Consider the following 22,099-nt stretch of genomic DNA (forward strand, 5'->3'; position numbering starts at 1 on the left):
CTTCTTCTTCTTCTTCTTCTTCTTATTATTATTATAATTACCATCATCATTATAATTATTAGTATTATCACAATTATTATTATTATTATCATCATCATCATCATCATCATCATCATTATTATTATTATTATTATTATTATTATTATTATTATTATTATTATTATTATTATTATTATTATTTTTTTATTTTTTTTTTTTTTATTTATTTTTTTTTATATATATATTTTTTTAATTATGCCCTTCCGCCACATCATAAGATATCGTCGCCTAGGCATTCCATGAAGGAATATAGATAATTCATCAAACAAGATGTCACATGTCAACAGGAATCAGCCATGTTGTCCAAGTGAGCAAATTGGGTATTAATAATCTTGATCAAGAAAAAAAAAACCAAATTGCCTGAAGCGGGGCTTGAACCTGAGACCTTCCGGGCCACGGTGCAATGCCTTAACCGCTCGGCCACTCACCCCCCCCCCCCCCCATTATTATTATTATTATTATTATTATTATTATTATTATTATTATTATTATTATTATTATTATTATTATTATTATCATCATCATCATCAGTAAATCAAGAAACAAAATATGTGATTCTGAAATGATCATCATCATCATCATCATCATCTCATCATCGTCATCATCATGAGAAAAAGACATTTATGTTTACAAGAAAATCTAAAAATATGATTAATTTTGAAGAAAAAGGGGTTTCATTGAACAGGACGTTTTCAAAATTTAAAAAAAAAATTCAACTCACAGAAAAGCCATGCCAGAGGATTTCTCTTGTCATGTATTCAAAGCCAACCTGTCAAAAAAAAAAAAAAAAAAAAAAAAAAAGTGGTAAGTAGTGCATACCAGAATAATAGAATAAGTGTCGCCTGCCTTATGTGTCAGGGAAAAAAGGGAAAAGTACACAATAACCCCAATCCTATAAAAAAAAATAATGGCTTCATATGGGTGTGACAGCATTTTGTTCCAATCAGTTTAACCATGTACAATACACTGTGAATATGTGAACAATTTATTAACCTTTCGGAACAAAGAGTACTTCTCATGCTAGAGGTCGAACAGTATCTGCTACTTGCTATGGCCAAATACTTATTCACACCTAAGTCTAGTGGGATAATATATGTAATAAACAAAAGGCTAGGCCAAGTTCTAGTTCTACCAGTATTGTCATCCATGCCATTGCTAACTTAGTCCCAACATTGCTTGAATTTTTACAAGACACTGCGTCAATCGAATTCGACACGATGTATGTATTAGTGTGCCTAAGTAATTTCTCTATCTTTACTTTTAAGTGACTTGACAATTAACCTTACCTGTCTGAGAGCCTGTCTATTTGGAAACATTGACTGAATCCCCAGCAGTCTCTCGATAAGGCTGAGATAGACGCCTTTCTTGAGAAATACCAGTAAGTTGATGAGAGACGCCATTTTGAAGGCGTTCTCTACATGGTGGAGCCAGTATTCGATCTGTAAGATTAAAAGAGAGAGGTAGGAGAAGAACAAAAAAAAAAAGGGGGGGGAGACAGAGAGAGAGTAAGAGAGAGAGAGAGAGAGAGAGAGAGAGAGAGAGAGAGAGAGAGAGAGAGAGAGAGAGAGAGAGAGGGAGGGGGTGGGGTGGAGAAAGAGATAGAAGAAGAGGGGGGGGGGGGAAGGGAGACAGATAGAGATGGAGGGAAAGAGGGGAGAGAGATAGAGAGAAGGGGGGGGGGGGTAAGGGGGTAGTGGTAAGGAAAAGATAGAAAATTAGAGTAATTACGCTTAAAAAGTGCAGAGTACGGAGGGTCAAGGCAAAATATTACCACGATAATAGTGAAAAATTAAAAGACTTAAAATAGATATCTGCCAAGGAATCTAAAATCTATCTATTTATAATTTGTTCGAATGTCCAGATCCTATTACTTACGGACAACACGTGTCAATTACTTCTCTGTCCTCTGTCTGGATTTTAAGTGATGTTTTTATTGTTTGTCGTTGGCTGATGAAGGGTGGTACTATAAAAAAAAAACATCAATCAAAATAGCACACACACACACACACACACACACACACACACGCGAAAACCCACTCAATTGGAGGATACACTACACAAAACTGCGTCAACACTCAACACTCACATCTGTTTCCCATGCTGACAACCCGAGGTAGGACAGTAAGGTAGATAACCTCTCTTTTAACCACGGGAAAATGACGACTAATAAGGCATACAGAGTTTTATCCCTTGCTGTGATGGTTAACGAGCTGGCCGATGGTGATGAAGATGACGCATTTGGCTGTAGTTTTTGGGCGCCATTGCGCGAGTAAAACAAACCTAAAATCTGCTGTCCAACAGTCGCATTTTGATCTCTCAAAGCAAACTGAAACAGATGAATAAGAATGGGACATGATTATCAGGCAACGTATAACCTATAACAGGTCTGACAACCGTAAATGTTACGGGAGGGCATAATAATAATAATAATAACAACAACAACAACAACAACAACAACAACAACAACAACAACAACAACAACAACAACAACAACAACAACAATAATAATAATAATAATAATAATAATAATAATAATAATAATAATAATAATAATAATAATACTTTATTGCATCCCAAAAAGGAATTTTTTTCACGGATTCGCCTTGCTTTGTTCATCTCAACACGTTGACGACTGAAGAGTGCGTGAACCTGAAACTGAGTGGGATGAAGGTGTGATAAAAAAGCGCACATAATATTATCATCTACATCGGCCATGTGGTCTTGTGATATGCCGCTGGCTTTCGAATCGGAAGGTCCTGGGTACAAGCCTCGATCGGCGCATAATTGAGTCCTTGGAAAAGGCTCTTTACTCACATTCTCACACCGTACTCGGGTGTAAAATGAGTACCTGACCGTTAAAAGGGTTGTCTCTGTCCGATAAAATTGTAACATCACCTAACAGGCGTCATGTCATGTCCTACATGGTACGTGTTGCTGTTGAAGGACCCCTGTAAAGGGCTTTGAACACACTTAGTGGATATTGCGCTATATAAAAGCTCAAGTTTTAAGTTCAAGTATAAGTCTTACATTCAAACGCAAGGGCTTATTAATAATTTAAGATTGTTGTAATGAACACCGTTTTGCATTGGTTTGAGAGTATTTCCATTACAACAATATCCCAGTCATTTTTATACGGAAGAGAGCTCTGTTTATAACTTTTCACAGCGCTCAGCGACACTTTTAGGTCTAACGATTCGACTCGTGTTAATCATATATAATAAATAGTAATTAAGAAGAGATACTCCCCCCCCCCCAACCCACGAATGGTGACTTGTTTATTTTTAAAAATAACACCAAGCACCCCTTCCCCTAAAAAAAAAAGAAACCCAACAAAAACAATAAATTACAAAAACAAAATAATAACCAAAAAAAAACAAACAAAAAAAAAAAAACAAAAACAAAAAACCTTGAGGTTTTATATAGCGTAACTTCAAACGCTTTAGGCTGTATTACTTTACTTATCGATAGCAACACTATACATTGTGTAGAACGAGAATGACGAATTGTTAGCCACTAAACTATTATAAGTTTTTCGACAGGGACAACGCCCTTACCGACCAGGCAACTACTCATTTTACACCCATTTCTCATGGTGAGAAAATCTACTTGAACGACCATTTCCAAGAACTCGGAAAAAACTTCCGTTGCTTACGGCAGGATCACAACCTTCGACCATCTTTGTCCTACAAATGGCATGGCCGGGAGTTATACCTCTAGGCCATTCGCCATAAAGCCACGGTTTTTTTTTTTTGAAGCTTTATTTAATTAATTAATTAATTAATTTTTTTTCGTAGCAATGATTGGTTCGGATTATATCGCGGTATTATATCCTTCAGCCAGGGTTGTGAATCACCAATGAGAACCCACGTATCAACGAAGTTCCGGGTTTAAATATTTCTACCCTATTAATATTCTTTCCCCATTTTTTTTCCTTCCTGCCACTTTTCTGCATCCTTCATCTGATCTCGTATCATCATCAAATCGCATTGCGATGTGACCGTAATTGTAATACAAGAGTATACGTATTGTTCTTTATGTAAAGTATTTACATACTTGATTCAAACAAAACGGGCACTGGACTTAGCGTGTTTGATAATCGACAAGTCGATAAAAGTCGAATTGATCGGGCCCTATTATTGTTGTCAAGCATTGTTTTTTTCTTGCCGCCAAAAACACGGACATGTCTTAACGTACCCGTCTTCCTGCAGCTCTTCAAACTTACGCGATTAAGTATGTATGGACTACTTACTTAAACCTTTAAGTGTTAAGACATTCGCGGTCTACTGTTGATCTTTGCTGGTGGTATTAGTAATGTAATTGAGTGTCTGCACGTATGAGATAGATAACTTAATAGATAAAAGAGAGAGAGAGAGAGAGAGAGAGAGAGAGAGAGAGAGAGAGAGAGAGAGAGAGAGAGAGAGAGAGAGAGAGAGAGAGAGAGAGAGAGAGGGGGGGGGCGAAGAAGGTAAAGGATGGAGTCGAGGATGAAAAAAAAATAGAACCTCCCGGCTGGGGGGGGGGGGGCGTGAGAAAGTGAAAAAGAAAATGAGAGAGAGAGAGAAAGAGAGAGAGAGAGAGAGAGAGAGAGAGAGAGAGAGAGAGAGAGAATGCGTAGCGCATAATATAAGGTGTGCTTGCGTTTGTGTGTGTGTGTGTGTATATGAGTGTGTGTGTGTGTGTGTGTGTGTGTGTTTGTGAGCGCACTTATCTCCTGCAATAACAATAATCCCGTCAACAATCAACAGGCTTAAAATAAGCTTAACTACAGCAGATTACGCGTCAGACATAACACACAGCCATATACTGCAATATCGACGTGGGGCCCGTGTAAAGGAAGACGCCACAATTGATACTTTGTCGGCATTTTAGACAATAATTAATCAACTGCACAAATTGTCCCAATATTATACGTTCAAAGACGGACATCCATGTTTGTGTGTGAGAGTGTGTAAGTGTGTGTGTGTGTGGGGGGGGGGGGGGGGGGGGGGGTCGGGGTGGAGGGGGAGAGGGAGCGGGGATGGTACAGGAGCCAAGTTCATGGATCGACCGATTGACATTGAGAATAGTCTGGTTCGATACTCCGATTATTATGAGTAAATTAAAATCCTTTTCCAAGGACACAATGTCATACCCAAAGCGGGACTCGAAACAGGGTCCTACTAGTCCGATGAGATGTGACATGCTACAAATCCACAAAGCCACAACATACTTTAAATTTTCATTTATTTGATATTCAGACATTGTGCCGGCGGGTACTGATGGCTTCATGTGTATCCGAATTCCAGTGATTGGACACCGGTTTTTAATAAGAAAAAAAACCAAACATTTAAAAACGCGACAGGGACACCAAAGACGAATCAGAGTGTTTTGAATAGGACCGTTTTAACCAGTTTCTAGAAAAACATGTATTTTAAATTTTGGGCAGAAAACTCGTCTTTCAATATTTCGATCGATTTAGATAACCCCGGTCTTGGCAAAAACTCTGAAACCTGGGACTGAAGGAAGACCTCGCCAGGTTCTAGATTTGAGAGTTTTTGCCAAGAATGAGGTTATTTAAATCGATCGATATTTGAAGGACCGGTTTTCTGGCCAATTAATTTTTTTTTAAATACGTGTCTTTCTAGCAAACAGCATTTAACCGTTTAAAAATCCGTTAATCTTTCAACAATGACAATAAATACGACTCAATGGGGCTACTGAATCGTAAATCAACCCTTCCCGTTGTCCGTTTACCAAGGCGTTAAGTTACAGTCGATTACCACAAACAAACCTTCTCAGAGGTGTCCTGACCAAAGTCACATGTGTCGATTACAAGTTTTATAGATAGAATGCGCTTGGCCAAGGAGTTCACAACATTGCCATCCGGAAGTATAACGGACCAACACATAAACTCTGTGTAACCATGAACTTTTATAGTCTGGTTAATACAGTTTAGTGAGAACAACTCACAAACGCGGATGGCAAAAACAATAACAAAGGCCTGAGTGACGTCATCTGCATACTATCTATAAGCCAGGCTAATAGTAATAGAGGCGATTCCGGTGGCATCGGACAGTTTCTCAATTAAGGCCATGAAGTATCATAGTATACGGCTTTGCACATTCACAAAAAGAAATAAGTAGCTTTATTTATTTTTATTTTGTCCTTCATTTTAGTTTGAATTGTCTACGTTTTAGAGCATTCAAAGAGTGCAATATCCACTAAACATGCTCAAAGCGCTATACAAGGGGTCCCTAGCCAACAGCAACACTTAATGTATAGGATGGTTAGTCAGTATTACAATGGGTTTTTTTTTCCGACAGAGACAACGATGTTAACGACCAGGTACTCATTTTACATCTGAGTACGGTGAGGTGACAGAATGTGAGTAAACCTCCTTTTCTAAGCACTCAACTATGCGCCGCTCAGAGCGAGACTCGACCCCAGGACCTTCCGGTCCGAAGGGGAGTGTCATACCAAAAGACAACATGGCAGCATTTCTCCTTGTCGATAACTTGTATTCATCGGGCAGGAGGATGTCAGATGTAGCTTTTTCGTGAATTTAGAAAACAATAAATAAATGAATAAATAAATAAAAGGTGATTGGGGGGGGGGGGGTATCAAAACCAGTAAAAGAAGAAAATAAAATTCCCCAAAACAGTGGCTTTACTTAGATTGCCAATGTGCTATGTACCACAGCGACAAAGAGGCGTAAAGTTACATACTCGGATGCAAACGAATGCAATTGAATGCAATCGTTGTCTATAGCCATGCCCTACTCAAAGTCAGGAAGATCAAATCAAAGCTCCATCACTGCCTATCTCCCTCTGATTCCATTCAACGATTTGTGTCTTTATCATTTACGTTTTAGAATGCTTAAGTTAAGACAGACATTTCATATTTTTTTCTTCTTTGAAGATAATGATCAAAATCATTGACCGTAAATTAAAGCATAAGAGGGTATAAGGTTTTAGAGGACAAATAAATCTCACACTTCGTGAAGGACTAGGACACGGCTGGAGCAAGCACAATAAAATGTATGTAATCTGCGCGCGCGCGCGTGTGTGTATGTGTGGAGAGAGAGAGAGACACACACACACACACACACACAGACAGAGAGAGAGAGAGAGAGAGAGAGAGAGAGAGAGAGAGAGAGAGAGAGAGAGAAGACAAAAGATAAGGAGTGGGAACATATAATAAATCAATATTTATTTTTGGAAGAGAACATTGATTTTTCGTTGATAGATTTCGGGGAAAGTTTAAAATCCCGCTTCATAGTATATATCACAAAGAAGGTAACCCACGCAAGAGAGGCTCGGTTATAAAAGTGTAAACATGATTCCTCCACACAAGACAGCCTCATACACAAAAATGTAAACATGATTCCTCTTCAAAAGTCATCCTCGGATACAAAAGTGTAAACACGATTCCTCCACACAAGACAGGTTCAGATACAAAAGTGTAAACATGATTCCTCAACACAACAAAGGATCAGATACAGAAGTATAAAAATGATTCCAACATGATGTTTTACACTGTGGGTAGAAGTCGTTTTACACTCTACAAGGAAACATTTCGGTCACTCACATTTTAGCATATATTCCGGTTAACCTGATTTGTCATTCAGAGAATATATCTCAACAAATGAATTGAACCAGTTTTGTTTATTTTATCCTTGTCTTACACGGTGTTTCCAAAAATAGCTTACTCTAAATTGGAACATAATCTTATTTCTTTTAAAATTGATCCCAAAATAATGAAGAAATGTTCGTACAAAAAAATAATGTTATCGATTTGTTCAAATCTGTTGAAAGGTGCCATGTTATTTATCTGAAGGATAGCACAGAGATGCCCCTTTGCTAAGATTTTTTTTAAAAGCCTGAACATTTTTCTCGTAAAGAGCATATATGTAAATATTTCGTGCAAAGACTTCTCTTCATCAAATAGTATCACCCTTAAATCACAGAAAAAATAAATATCCCCCAGCTTCCCTTAACTGTTGCATTTAAACACCACTGCTTTCACCTTTTAAAAAATCAACTCACCAATACCGGTCAATGTCAGCCGGAAATTTTCAAAAAGCCGGTTTGCCGATCGGAAAAAGGGCATCCCCGTGTTAAGCATAGAAGATATTTTTTGTAATTGACAACAACAGAGATACTTTTATTTATCAGATCAAGCCAATATTTCTAGCGAACTTTATATAATCAAAACATTTGATCATGGCATGGTGGGAACCATTCTTCGTTTTTTGCCTACGACCACATGTGTTGGTATTTTGTTCTTTTTTAAAGCTGTTATATTAATTTTAATTTTATTACTTTTTTTTTTTTTACAGTCCACAGCTTCTAGCAGCCTTGCGTCACTTCGTTTTAACATTAAGTAACTTGACCAAAATATATTTTTTAAAAATAAATTAAAATACCAATAATACCTCCGTCAAAAGGCAAGTCGACATATATACAAAATAATACAAGAGGAAAAGTATCAACAACATAAAATATTCTTTACATACACCCATTACCGACGTCGATCAACTTTTCTTTATCCAACAACAACGAGAATAATAACAATATAATGAATAATAACAACACGATCCATAGACCAAAACAAATGATCCATGTATTCACGTCTTAAGCAATTACCGATACATTAATTAAAGGAAACAAAGGACAATAAAATATCGTAATGGCTTTGATTTGGTATTTAGAACAAACACCAGCAAGGGAATGAGGTAGGGTCTAATCAATTACCCTATGGCGGCATGTATCCGAAAATGACGTTTGGGCGTTTTCTTCTCATATAATGACCAACTTCAAAGAGAGTCGATTAATCATTTGCTTTAGAAAGTTTGACGGGCGACTGGAATCCATCTTGAGAAAAAGGAAATGTTCCCGTATCGATTCCATATCGGAAATACCTCACTTGGCGTCAATTGCGTCAATGTGTGAGAATCATACTTTCATACGTAAATGGGGACGTGACATGGGGATCCAATATGTCATATTAGGGTCCCCCCTCTCTCTCTCTCTCTCTCTCTCTCTCTCTCTCTCTCTCTCTCTCTCTCTCTCTCTCTCTCTCTCTCTCTCTCTCTCTCTCTCCATCTCTCTCTCGAAAAAAGATCGAGATAACCCAGACAGACGTGTTTGGTTGTTGTTTTTTTTCTTTTTTCTTAAGGGTTTTACGGCACTTCTGACACTTAGGTCATTTCAGCGCCAATAATAATGGAAATAATAATAATGAAGCTGATAATGGAAAACTTGTAGATCTGAAGTAAAAAGTACCAAAATAAAATAAAATAAAATAAAATAAAATAAAGGCAAGACAAGGGGAACCGGTTCCAAAAGAGAACAAAATATTCCACGAGCAATCCACTGACGTGCTTATTTTGATATTACAAACATAGAAATGCCATCCAAGCACAATCAAAGGATCCCGCTATGTAGATACACTTGAATGTTAACAATGTACAATGTATTCAAAACTATTAACTTACATATAACAGTAAAAACATAATCTCTATAATATAGTACATAACAAAGATGATTTAAAAGGACCAAAAAAAATCATTCTCAAAAAAAGGTACTTTACATTTGACTGTCTCCCATCTAGCTAAGAATCCCCGCTAGGACAAGGGAAAAAATCGAGAAATCTCTATTCAGAACAAATACAGAGAGCAACATGGAAAAGAAAAACTAATATAGAAGACGAAGTAAGGGACCTCTCTGCCCGCCATTGTAGGTCAAATGACCCCATCAAGTAACCCAGACAGTGCAGTGCTATAAAGTGAGTAATAACGGAGGCTAAAGTTCATGCTCGAGGAAGAAAAGGACTTCCCACAGTAATATGAAATGTGAATTGTTCGCACTCAATAAAACAAAATATATAAAATATATTCGCCTTCCACAATAACGCACGTCTACTTAGCCTGACTCTCTTTTTCTCTTTACTATAAAATAGAATTTTCAGAATCTAAATCATCCCGAGAGAATGATGTTCCTTTGGGCCAGTGGGCCACATTTCATGGGTAAGTGGTATGTAGCGGGTTCCGATAGCTCGGTTGGTAGAGTATTCGCTTCACACGCAAAGGGACAGGGATTAATCCTGGATGAAGGCGATACCTTTTCTGACACGCGGCCCCTTGTCCACCTAGCAATGATTGTGTAGCTAGGTCTATCAGGTCTGGCGGAAAGTGCGTTGATATAGTCTAGCGTCCTATCCAAAGGGTGGCAAGCAATAAGTGCCAGGGTCCGTTTTACGCTATAGACATCGAGATAAAACTCTGGCTCCACGGGCTCTGAAGGACTACATGAGTGGTAGGTTTGTGTACACCGAGAGCCAACATCCAACTCTACGTGACATCACAACAATGTCAAGTGCCACGGTAATATCTCAATCTTCGTGGGTGATTACACAATTCCTTTTACTGTAATATTATTGGGACACGCCGTGCCTTTAATATATTATCATCATCGATCTGATGATGCTGATCGATCTATAACCAATCACCAGAGGAATGGCGATAATGATGATGATAATAATAATAGTACTATAAATACTAGAGACAAATCAATACCACTTGTCATTCTTCGTGAATGGGATTACAGTGTCGTACAGGGCATCAGGAAACGGGCAACCAGGAGCAATAACAACAACAACGACGACGACAACAAAATTAACAACAACGACAACAGCAGCAACAACAACAAAAACGACAAAGACTACGAAGACGACGACGACGACGGAAACAACACATACTCAGGGTATCTCTTGTTTTCAGTTTTATTTTCATTTCCATCTTTCCATTAATTAAGCAAATTAAAGCAATATCTATCAGAGTGACGGAATGGATGAATTTCAATTGATGCTGTGCGTTTAGTTAAGGAACTCACAACATCCGTAAGCAGGATATAACGTAACTACAGATAGTATGCGCTTGGCCAAGAAGCTCACAAAATTGCCATCCGGAAATATAACGGACCGACACACAAAACTAGGTGTAACCTTGAACGTTTATAGTCTGGTTAATACAGTTTAGTGAGAATTACTCATAAACGCGTTTGGCAAAAAAAAAAAAAAAGAAATTAAAAAAAAACAATAACAAAGGCCTGAGTGACGTCATCTTTGTCCTATCTATATAAAAAAAATAATGTGAAACCTTAACGTTTATCGTCTGATTAATATAATTTAGTGAAAGGTACCCATAAAAATAGTTGACTAAAAACAATAACAAAGAGCTGAGTGACGTCACTTTTGTTCCGTCTATTTACTTCTATATAATGTAACAATACCGACTTTGTTATTCTCCCCTTCATTTTAAATAAGGACGAGTCTGGTTCCCTAAAAAATCTGTATATTATATTTGAATTAGAGCAAAGTCTGGTCGTTTATTTTTTTAAAAAAAAGTTGAGCTTTTATATAGCGCATTATCCACTTAATGTGCTCAAAGCGCTTTACAAGGGGTTCCTGACCAACAGCAACATGTAATATGTAGAACGAGACATGATGCCTGTTAGGCGATATTACAATTTTTTTCCGGCAGAGACAAAGCTGTTAATGGCCGGGTACCTACTCAGTTTACATCTGAGTACAGTGAGAAACTGTGAGTAAAGAGCCTTTTCTAAGGAGTCAACTATGCGCCAAGCGAGGCTCGAACTCGGGACCTTCCGATCCGAAAGCGGATGCCATACCACTTGACCACATAGCCGCATAGAAGTGTACATCAAATTTAAATGAGGGCAAGTCTGGCCCTTAAAATCTGTATTTCAAATTTGAATTGGAGCAAATCTACTCCTCTAAAAAAAATGTTACATAATATGTAAATGAGTAAAATATATTTTAATCACGACAAAGCCTGATGTCTTTAAAAATATGCATATATCTATGGTAAGTTGGCTTTGTTTTTGTTTTGCTGTTTGTCTTGTTTTTTAAATTTAAAAAAAAATATTTTTTTTCATTTATTCACATTTTTTGGGGGTATTTTTCCCCCTTAGACATTGAATAAGGGCAAGCTTATTTCCCTAAAAAAATCTGTATATAATTTTGAATTACGGCAAAGTCTGGTACTCTATAAAAGTGTACATCGTATTAAACAAGGGAAAGTCAGGGCCTCTAAAAATGTGTTAGATTATATGTAAATGACAACAAGACTGTTCCCCTAAAAAATAAATAAAAAATCAGTATATTATATTTGATTTAGTAGGGCAAAGAATGGTGTCCTGAAACATTTGTATACATCTATGATACGTTATTTTTCTCTCTCTTAAAATCGAATAAGTGCAAGTATGGCCCACTTTATTAAAAAATCAATATATTAAATTTTCATAAAGGAAAATCTGATTTCCCCCCATCAAGAAAAAAAAAATGAAATAGACTAGATCTATACCAAATTTCAATTAATGAAAGTCTGGACGCCTAAAACCGTACGCGTTTATTTCTTGAGATCTTATTTTCAAGCATATTTTGATAGTTGATCGATACGATTAGACAGTGCGGAGCAATTTGACATTCTTGGTCAATCCATCGACCAGCAGCTAGCCGTACACAGAGTCAATCAAAACCAACCTGGTTGTAATCAATAAATCGATTGACCTTTTGTCTCAGTCTAAGACGGGCCACACCAATCTGAAGGTCGATAAGGTGACAAGTTAACTGTCTGATCTATACAACCATGAACATCCCAGAGATATATCTCATTGATTCGTTCATTATCTTAATCTCTCTCTCTCTCTCTCTCTCTCTCTCTCTCTCTACCTCTCCCTTTCTGTCACTTTTCTCCCTATCTATTTATCTATCTATCTATCTATCTATCTATCTATCTATCTATCTATCTATATATTTATCTATCTATCTAGATTCAGGAATCTGAAAGTCGATAAGGTGACAATTCAACTGTCTGACCTATACAATAATGAACATCATAGATATCTCTCATTCTCTCTTCTCTCTCTCTATCAATCTATTTCACTTTCCTTCTTTTCCTCTATATATTTATATATACTCAACTACCTATCCATCCATACACCCTTCTATGCATCCATCTATCTACCTACCTACCTACCTACCTATCTATCTATCTATCTATCTATCTATCTATCTATCTATCTATCTATCTATCTATCTATCTATCTATCTATCTATCTATCTATCTATCTATCTATCTGTCTGTCTGTCGGTCGGTCTCCCTATTCCAACTTCACAATCACACACATACGCGCACACGAACACACACAAACAAGAACAAAAAATGTGTCGCCATTAAAAAATAATCTAACCTGAGGTATTCATATTATTCAACGGTGTATTTTAGATCTCTGTCATGCTTACCTACACTTGATCTTTGATGAAGAACAAACAAACAATAACCCCCCCCCCCCCCCCCCCCCAAAAAAAAAAAAAAACAAAAAAAAAAAAAAAATTAAAAAAAAAAACAAAAAAAAACAAAAAAAAAACAAACAAACAACAAAACAAACAACAAAAGCATATTGGAAGATGAATGTCTTGGTATCTAATGATGTGTATGAGGGTGTTTGTCTGTGAGCGCATGTCTGCGTGTCAGTGTGTGATAGATAAATAGATGATAGTTAGTATACAATATATTCAAATCAATAATATTCTTCATGTAAACAGTCGATACCGATCCAAAGCCTGTAGTATGTTTATGGTCAATATTCCGGCATACTCTGTCAATACATACAAACAGCCAACCACACAACCTCGTAATCGCATCCAAACATGCCAATAAATGGATTTAAAAGGAAAGGTCAAAGAAGAAATATTTTTTAAAGAATCCCATGATAGCAAAAGCATGAGGAATGTGTGCCAATTTTTTAAAACAACATGAGTAGAATGTCGATATTGAGATAACACAAATTTAAAATTTCAACAGAATCTAGACAACAAGATAAAAAAGTTCTAAAATATATACATAAATAAGTTATTAAATCAAGCAATTAAATAAATAAATAAACATGAAAATAAGTAAATAAATGATAAAATAAATAAATAGAATTTTAAAACATAAAGATATGGACCTTATCCATTTTACAACTGTCGTGATCGAGAAGAAGCACAATCCGAAAGCTACATAGTTTGAAACCTTATCTGATAGATGTGCATCTTTAAATTCATCATAATATTCAATAACATTTGTAAAATAATATTGAAAAAAAAACACCAATTCATTAATAATGCAATATAATGACAGCAGTAGCAAGTTGAAAGCAATTAAGATGATTGTCGTTCCGAGTTCGACCGGGATTTATCGATAGCCGAATCGAATCGAATCAACGGCACGGGAAGTGGGACGATAGACGAGACAGGTAAACAAACATGGCCACCACTATGCAGACGACGAACTGATTCGAACATTTTAAAGAAGGTAAGCGCTATTTTAGTATAAAAACACATCTTATTGCACGTGAATGTGTTAAACACGCGAACAAAAATATTGTATTAGTTGTTTTCATCGTGTATAATAAGAAAGATTTCGGAAAGTGCTGTAAACGCGAGAGAGAAAATAGGTTTACGATTAGAGAGTAGTATGCTGGTAGCGATATCGAAAGTCACCTGTACTGGCTAACATAGGTGCTGGTCAAAGAAAGGACCGATAGCAATAATAATAATAATGATTGTAGTAAAACCAGATCAAAATAGTTTTATTCTTATTTGCCTCATGTATAATGTGCATGTTACATAATTGTTGTGGTATTGTTGTTTTTTTGCAAATGTGTTAGCACCTTCTTACGCATGAATGAAGTCATAAAGATTGGTACCAAAATTATAATAAGAAACATTAATATTAATTGTAATGCCCGCGTAATCAAACTAGCTCCATGGATTTACCTAAATACCTACGTGAATAATCAATACAAGCAAAAATGCATGTTCATATTTACATATCTAAATACAATTGAACAACCCATTGCATTCATTCTTTCTCACATCACCTCACCAATCCCCCCCCCCCCTCTCTCTCTCTCTCTCTCTCTCTCTCTCTCTCTCTCTCTCTCTCTCTCTCTCTCTCTCTCATATTATATACACATGAACACACCAAACTAGAAATAAGTTACTAAATCTGGTATATATACCTAAGCACATATATATATATATATATATATATATATATATATATATATATATATATATATATATATATGCATACATACATATACTCATACAAATAAGCACGTACACAATGCAGGTACACAATATAAATATATATAAAATAACTCTAACCCCCCCCCCCCCCCCCCCCCAAACCTCTCCTCTATCATATAAACGCATTTAGAAAACAAATCAATACAAAAGCAAAAAAAAAAAACAAAAAAACAAAAAACAAAAAAACAAACAAAAACAAAAGAAACATTCCTTCAAGAATATGTGGCTTGTATCAATATAATGATCTATGTAATCCCATATTAACTGCATACATCCATTTTCGTATACAAGTATAGATAGTATGCGCTTGGCTAAGAAGCTCACAACATTGCCATCCGAAAGTATAACGGACCAACACACAAAACTATGTGTAACCTTTAACGTTTATAGTCTGGTTAATACAGTTTAGTGAGAATTACTCATATAGGTACGCGGATGGCAAAAAACAATAGCAACGACTTGAGTTCGTCAACTGATAAGTTTTCGTCAACATAACAATACTCAGATAGTGAGAGAACGGAACATCCCATCAACAATGAAAATTTCCAAATTTTAGGCCAACAGAGAAGGCACGATATCACGATACGTTTCGCAATGTTTTATCTAATACCCCAGCAGACAAAATGATACCAAATTTCCATCTCAAACTGTACAACTCGCCTGTTAGGAAGGTTTTGTTTTTTGGGTTTTTTTTTTTTTTTTTTTTTTTTTGGGGGGGGGGGGGGGGTACATTTCCTATTACAACGTCTAACACTACCTTTAGCAATGTGCCTCATTCACACTGAGGCGTGTAGAATAAAGATTTATGCACAGGGATATAAACGAGAGTCAGGAGTTTGCTATCATTGTCGACCATCGGCTAACTGACCGAGCTCTACATCGCTGCACTTGACTATTTTGCAAGAACTGATAGGCTACAGACTCATTCATTGGACAAAATTATATCAAAATCGTGATGCTGTTACATTGTAGTATGCTATAGCAAAAAAAGGGGTCTTTGTTTCAAATCTTTTAGAGTGGCACATGTATACTTATAGAAGGAACGAAGCTAACGTCACTCAGCTCTTTATTATTGGTTTTAGACAGCCATTTTGGTGATTGTTCTCACTAAATTATATCAATCAGACTATAAACGTTCACGGTCACACATAGTTTTGTACTTTATATCCGGCTGGCGAATGTTATGAATATTTTACCTAAACGCAAAGCATCAATACTAAGATCGTATTGAATGCTGATTGTTCCAGTTGGTCAGCTTTAAGGTCAGGGGGGCGAGGCTAGGCTTATCCAGCATTAAGATTCTGGCATATAAACCTGGAAAATGTTTTATCTATATTTCATTTGACCCTTTTATTTAAAATCATTCATAGTTTTGATTAAATGGTTAATATAAAACACTGGACACTATAAACAAAACATGTTTCACTATTATTATTATTATTATTGTTATTATTGTTATTATTGTTATTATTATCATTATTATTATTATTATTATTATTATTATTATTATTATTATTATTATTATTATTATTATCATTATTATTATTATTATTATTATTATTATTATTATTATTATTATTATTATTATTATTATTATTATTATTATCATTATTAACTAATAATATAATTATTGTTATAATACATGACCTTTATATCGCGCATTTTCATCACCGTCTAATGCTCAATGCAAGTTACAAATAAATATACAAATTTACATATAAAACATATAAGTTTACCACAATGATATCAATAGCAGCAGTGTATGTCATGCATATCGTATCGATATCATGTAAATGAAACGGTAAAAATGTAGTGCTTTAACAATGATTTAAAACTATCAATATATTTTGCTTCTCTTATCCTTCTGGGCAAGTCGTTCCACACAATGGGCCCTGTGTGGGTTAAAAAAAACGGCCGCAATAAAATTAAATTAGTAATTATGATTATTTCTAAGAGTAAGTCTTCTCTGTCGAGGATCATAAATTCCTATTTGGCACACATATTTCTAACATGCTTTTGATGTAGTCAGGTGCTTCATCATTTAGGTTTTTAAAACAAAACAGAGCAATTTTTAAAATGATTGTTTCCTTTGACAGACAACCAGTGCAGCTCATACAGAATAGGCAGGGAGTGTGCCATTCTCGTTTGTCTTGTCACTAATTTAGCTGCTTTATTCTGTATGACCTGCAAGCGCGAGATTTTATCATTGCTAAAAGGCCATTGCAATAGTCTAGACGTGATAAAACAAGAGTTGTGACGAGTTTCATTGGTGCATCTTTAGTAAGGAAATAAAAAATGGTGGATATTTTCTTTATATTATTTGTAAAAGTTTTACAGGCTACCTGCAATTTCATAGAATTCTTCTTCTTCTTCTTCTTCTTCTTCTTATCATCATCATCATCATCATCATCATCATCATCATCATCATCATCATCATCATCATCATCATCATTATTATTATTATTATTATTATTACTATTATTATTATTATTATTATTATTATTATTATTATTATTATTATTTTATTATTATTATTATTATTATTATTATTATTATTATTATCATCATCATTAAACCTGAAATTACCTTTTTTTTTAAACTGAAAAGTGAAAGAAAGTGAACAAGTGAGATTTGGAAGAAAAAATGGGATAGTCCACTGACTTATAGTCCAAATATTCAATTGATTACTATTGGTTGGTATTAATGTGTATGTGTGTGTGTGTGTGTGTGTGTGTGTGTGTGTGTGTGTAAAGCATTAGATTAAGTACATATCAACAGGGTCTAAGGAATAATCGGAAGGAGTGGTTTGAGAACCATACTAAACTTGACCTTCCCTAAAACAAAAGCCTTCAAATACAGAATAAAATAAAAAAAAAGTCTCGATGTGTAATAGCTAGACCTCTATATTGAGATTTAAAAAAAAATCATAAACTTAAACCATGCGAATGACTTCGAAAACAGTCCTACTCCAAAATAGTGGCCACCCTTTATGAAAGAATAAAATACACTCTAATTTTAGAGCATGACTGTTTCTTTCAGGTTGATGTTCTTTTTTTTTTTTTGTTTTGTTTTGTTTTAAGCGCCTAAGCCTAGAAACAAATCGTTTTGGAAAGCCGCGCGCTATTCAGGTATTCTCACCGTCATCATCATCATCATCATCATCATCATCATCATCATCATCATCATCATCATCATCATCATCATTATCACCATCTTCATCATCATCGTTTTCATAATATAAGTTACTCAATTTTTCAATGTTTTGATTTGACCTGCAGCAGTTTTACCAAAATGCATATTCTAGAAATATAGAAATAAGCAATCAAACAAAAAAAAACAAAACACACAAAGGCCTTGTGCGGCTATGTGGTCTTGTGGTATGACACTCGCTTTCGGATCGGAAGGTCCAGGGTTCGAGCCTCGCGCTCGGCGCATAGTTGAGTCCTTGGATAAGGCTTTTTACTCACATTCTCTCACCGTACTCATGTGTAAAATTAGTACCTGGCCGTTACAGAGTTGTCTGTGTCCTAAAAATTGTAATATCGCCTAACAGGCGTCATGTCCCGTCCTACATGTTAAATATTGCTGTTGACCAGTGACCCCTTGTAAAGCGCTTTGAGCACATTTAGTGGATAAAAAAAAAATTAACAACTTGTTTTTTACACCCCTCTTCATTAAATGATAATATTCGAGCTCGCTCGACATTCCATTTGTTGCTTAAGACGAGACTTTAAAAGACGAGGACGAGAACCCAAAATTGAAAGCAGCCAACTTCTCGAAGTTTGGTGCATTGATATAAGCCTGTTCTGAGGCATAATGTATACATTTATATTTGTAAAGGAGGTTGGGGGGGGGGGGGGGGGGGGCACTAAGACTTTTTCTTGTATTTTTCTACCTTAAAATATAGCTCACATGCTTGAGATGTAATTAAGTTTCAATTTTGTTAGAGTTAAGCAACAAAAGGATTGTCGAATAATAATAATAATAATAATAATAATAATAATAATAATAATAATAATAATAATAATAATAATAATAATAATAATAATAATAACAACAATAATAATAATAACAATTGGGCAATGTAAAGTAAGAACATTTTGAATGGTATATACTGTTGATCCGTGCATATAAATACATCTAAATATTGATGCTGTGCGTTTAGTCAAAAACCTCACAATCCGAAAGCCGGATTAAACGTATCAACGCACAAAACTATGTGTAACATTGAACGTTTATAGTAGTCTGGCTAATATAATTTAGTGAAGAACTCCTTATAAAAGTGGCTGGCTAAAAACTTTACAAAGACCCGAGTGACGTCAATTTCGTCCCATCAATATTTGGCTCTGCTGAATCAATAATCTACAACTAATGGATATATGGTTATTTCGTGTTTTTTGGTATCCCTGTTGTCAATTGATACTATGCGTTTAGTTAGAAAACGCATAACATCCGCCAGCCGGATATAACGAACCAATACACAAAACAATGTGTAACCTTAATCGTTTATAGCCTGAATAATACAATTTCGTGAGAACTCGTCAAAATGACTGGCTAAAAACAATAACAATGAACTGGGTGATGTCAATTTCGTTCTATCTATACAAACAATCCTTTATATGTATCTCACCGCATCAAAAGGGTATTATATGGGAGTATATCCGATTCGTAAAAGTGAATATGAAGTTGAAATGATCAAAATGTGAAATTTTGAGTTTTTGCATTCGATTAAACTAGTTTCACTCTTCTTAATAAGAACTTTTGACCCCGAGATATTACCGTATTAAGGCCAATGGGTCATATATATATATATATATATATATATATATATATATATATATATATATATATATATATATTTCTCGATATCAGCGACATTTTATGTTTACTTGAGAAGAGGAAAACACACCCCATAAATATACATATATATTCATGTTGTGACGACAAACTTTTATCACGCCGACAACCACTATGCTAGTCTGAGTTCAAACAAGTAAAAACACATTCTTGTCACTCTTGTCTAAAATAAATAACGTTATCAATTCCTCTTTTTAAAAAATACAACTGACTCTTAATATTCATAGATCGACAGTGGCTGACCTGATTTTCGTTTATGGGCCGTCTGATTCCTTGGATACTTTAACTTCATACTAAAATGCAACGTTTAATTAATTAATTAATTTTTCTTTTTACATTTCTTTTCACCTAAATTATAATATTCAAACTCGACAATTAATTTGTCGTAAAAAAGGCCAGACTTTAAAAAATGAGAGACAAAACCCTCTTCAAAGTTGTTTTTTTAAATTTGACAATGGAATGTTTTGAAATGAAATGACTCCATTGGAGACCTCTCAAGAACCGATGCAAAGAAACATGCATTAAACTTCATAAACCATGACTACTACTACTACTACTACTACTACTACTACTACTACTACTACTACTACTACTACTACTACTACTACTACTACTACTAGTACTACTTCTACTGGTTGTGGTACCACCACCGGCATCGCCACCGTCACAATCTCCATCATCATTATCGTCGTCATAACTATCACCACCATCATCAACACTTAAAGTGAGAAAATCAAATTCCCAATGACCTATTCTTTTTCTTTTTTCGTTTTTACAAGACAGTCAGAAGCATGCGAATAAAAGAGACTAACATCATTTAAAAAAATTTTCATCACACCTCACAACCCCCCCCCCCCCCACCCCCGCTCCCCCTAAAAAACAACAAACAGACTTGACCAATACATTGAATTGACCATAAGAGTTAGTAAGTAGGAAGGTGCCACTTACAAACAAGACAAGGACACACAACAACAATAGGAGAGTGACCAATAAACGGGTGGTGACAAATCTCCTCGCATTGTATTGGGTACGATTAATAAATGCTACAGTACCGGCTAAGAAGGACCATGTAATGCATTGTTATAAGTGTCGGCTTTCATTATGGTGAACGCGGGTCAGTGGTGGACAATGAAGAACAACGGTGGGCACTGGACACCCTCACACAATAAACCAAGCCGGGCAGGTCATCCTCCATTAATTTTATGTTGCAGATCATAATAACTGTCATCATTATGTGATCGAATCGCATTGACGCTGTTACGAACAGTACCAGAGTCAACTCAGTGTTAATTGACAGGGTGGGTGACAATGATGGCAAAGCTCTGGACTCAAATCCGAGCGTTGTGCCCCTGGATAAGAACTTGACACGTCTGAATGAGTACCTTGCTATTTTGACAGTCACCAGAATAGTAAGATCAGAGTGCGAGTCCAAAGATGTGCACCACAGGCAACTTGTTTGGTAAGGAAAGTAAATTGCTTTTGCATGGATGTTTTTTGTTTGTTTTTGTTTTAATGCCTACAAAACAATAATACCGTTTTCCGCAATACACGTTTTAGAGTATAATGGCGATAAATCATAATATAAATAAAGATTCTAACCTAAAATACGAAATAATACAAACTCATGCTCAATATTGTCGGCTCAGCTTAATTATTGAATATTACAAAGGGAAGTCAAACACTGAGCACGAAAAATTAAAAAGAAAGTGACATGCAAGGGAAAAAAACACAAAAAACAAACAAAAACAAAACAAAACCAAACAACAAAAAACAAAAACATTTAGAAGAGGAAGAACAACAACAACAAAAAAAGACTACATCCTTTACCATTAAGGGTTTACAGTACAAAGACAATGAATCATATACCATAAATCAATAAATAACAGTCATAGACCGAAGTTGATCTCGCAACATTACATTATAATAACATTTTATACTATATAAAAGTGCCCATAGGCCAACATTCGGCCTGGTGTTCAGGAATAATTTACAGTATTTGGAAACTTCCCAATCATCAAGTGTTGACTTATGATGTGGTGCACGGAAAAAGGAATTGACTCTTCCT

At 35.5% G+C, this 22,099-nt stretch overlaps 2 protein-coding genes across 3 annotated transcripts in view; one reads left to right on the forward strand and one right to left on the reverse strand.

Moving 5' to 3' along the window:
- LOC144970353 (peroxisome biogenesis factor 2-like) overlaps positions 1-22,099 on the reverse strand; it is a 45,274-nt gene that overhangs the window by 1,882 nt on the left and 21,293 nt on the right. For both annotated transcript variants that reach the window (XM_078909902.1, XM_078909903.1), the window contains 3 exons: positions 2,126-2,365; positions 1,326-1,478; positions 761-808 (listed from right to left, as the gene is read on the reverse strand). In XM_078909902.1, the coding sequence (XP_078766028.1) occupies positions 761-808; positions 1,326-1,478; positions 2,126-2,365 (441 nt within the window). The remainder of the gene's footprint in view (positions 1-760; positions 809-1,325; positions 1,479-2,125; positions 2,366-22,099) is intronic.
- Positions 14,284-22,099, forward strand: part of LOC144970355 (uncharacterized) — a 162,496-nt gene continuing 154,680 nt past the window's right edge. Inside the window, exon 1 of the mRNA XM_078909906.1 lies at positions 14,284-14,398. The gene's annotated coding sequence lies outside the window, so the exon portion shown is untranslated. The remainder of the gene's footprint in view (positions 14,399-22,099) is intronic.

This window comes from Berghia stephanieae, chromosome 4 (assembly GCF_034508935.2).
Source record: "Berghia stephanieae isolate SIO BIC M18660-M18661 chromosome 4, UCSD_Bste_1.3, whole genome shotgun sequence".
Classification (NCBI taxonomy): Eukaryota; Metazoa; Mollusca; class Gastropoda; order Nudibranchia; family Aeolidiidae; genus Berghia; species Berghia stephanieae.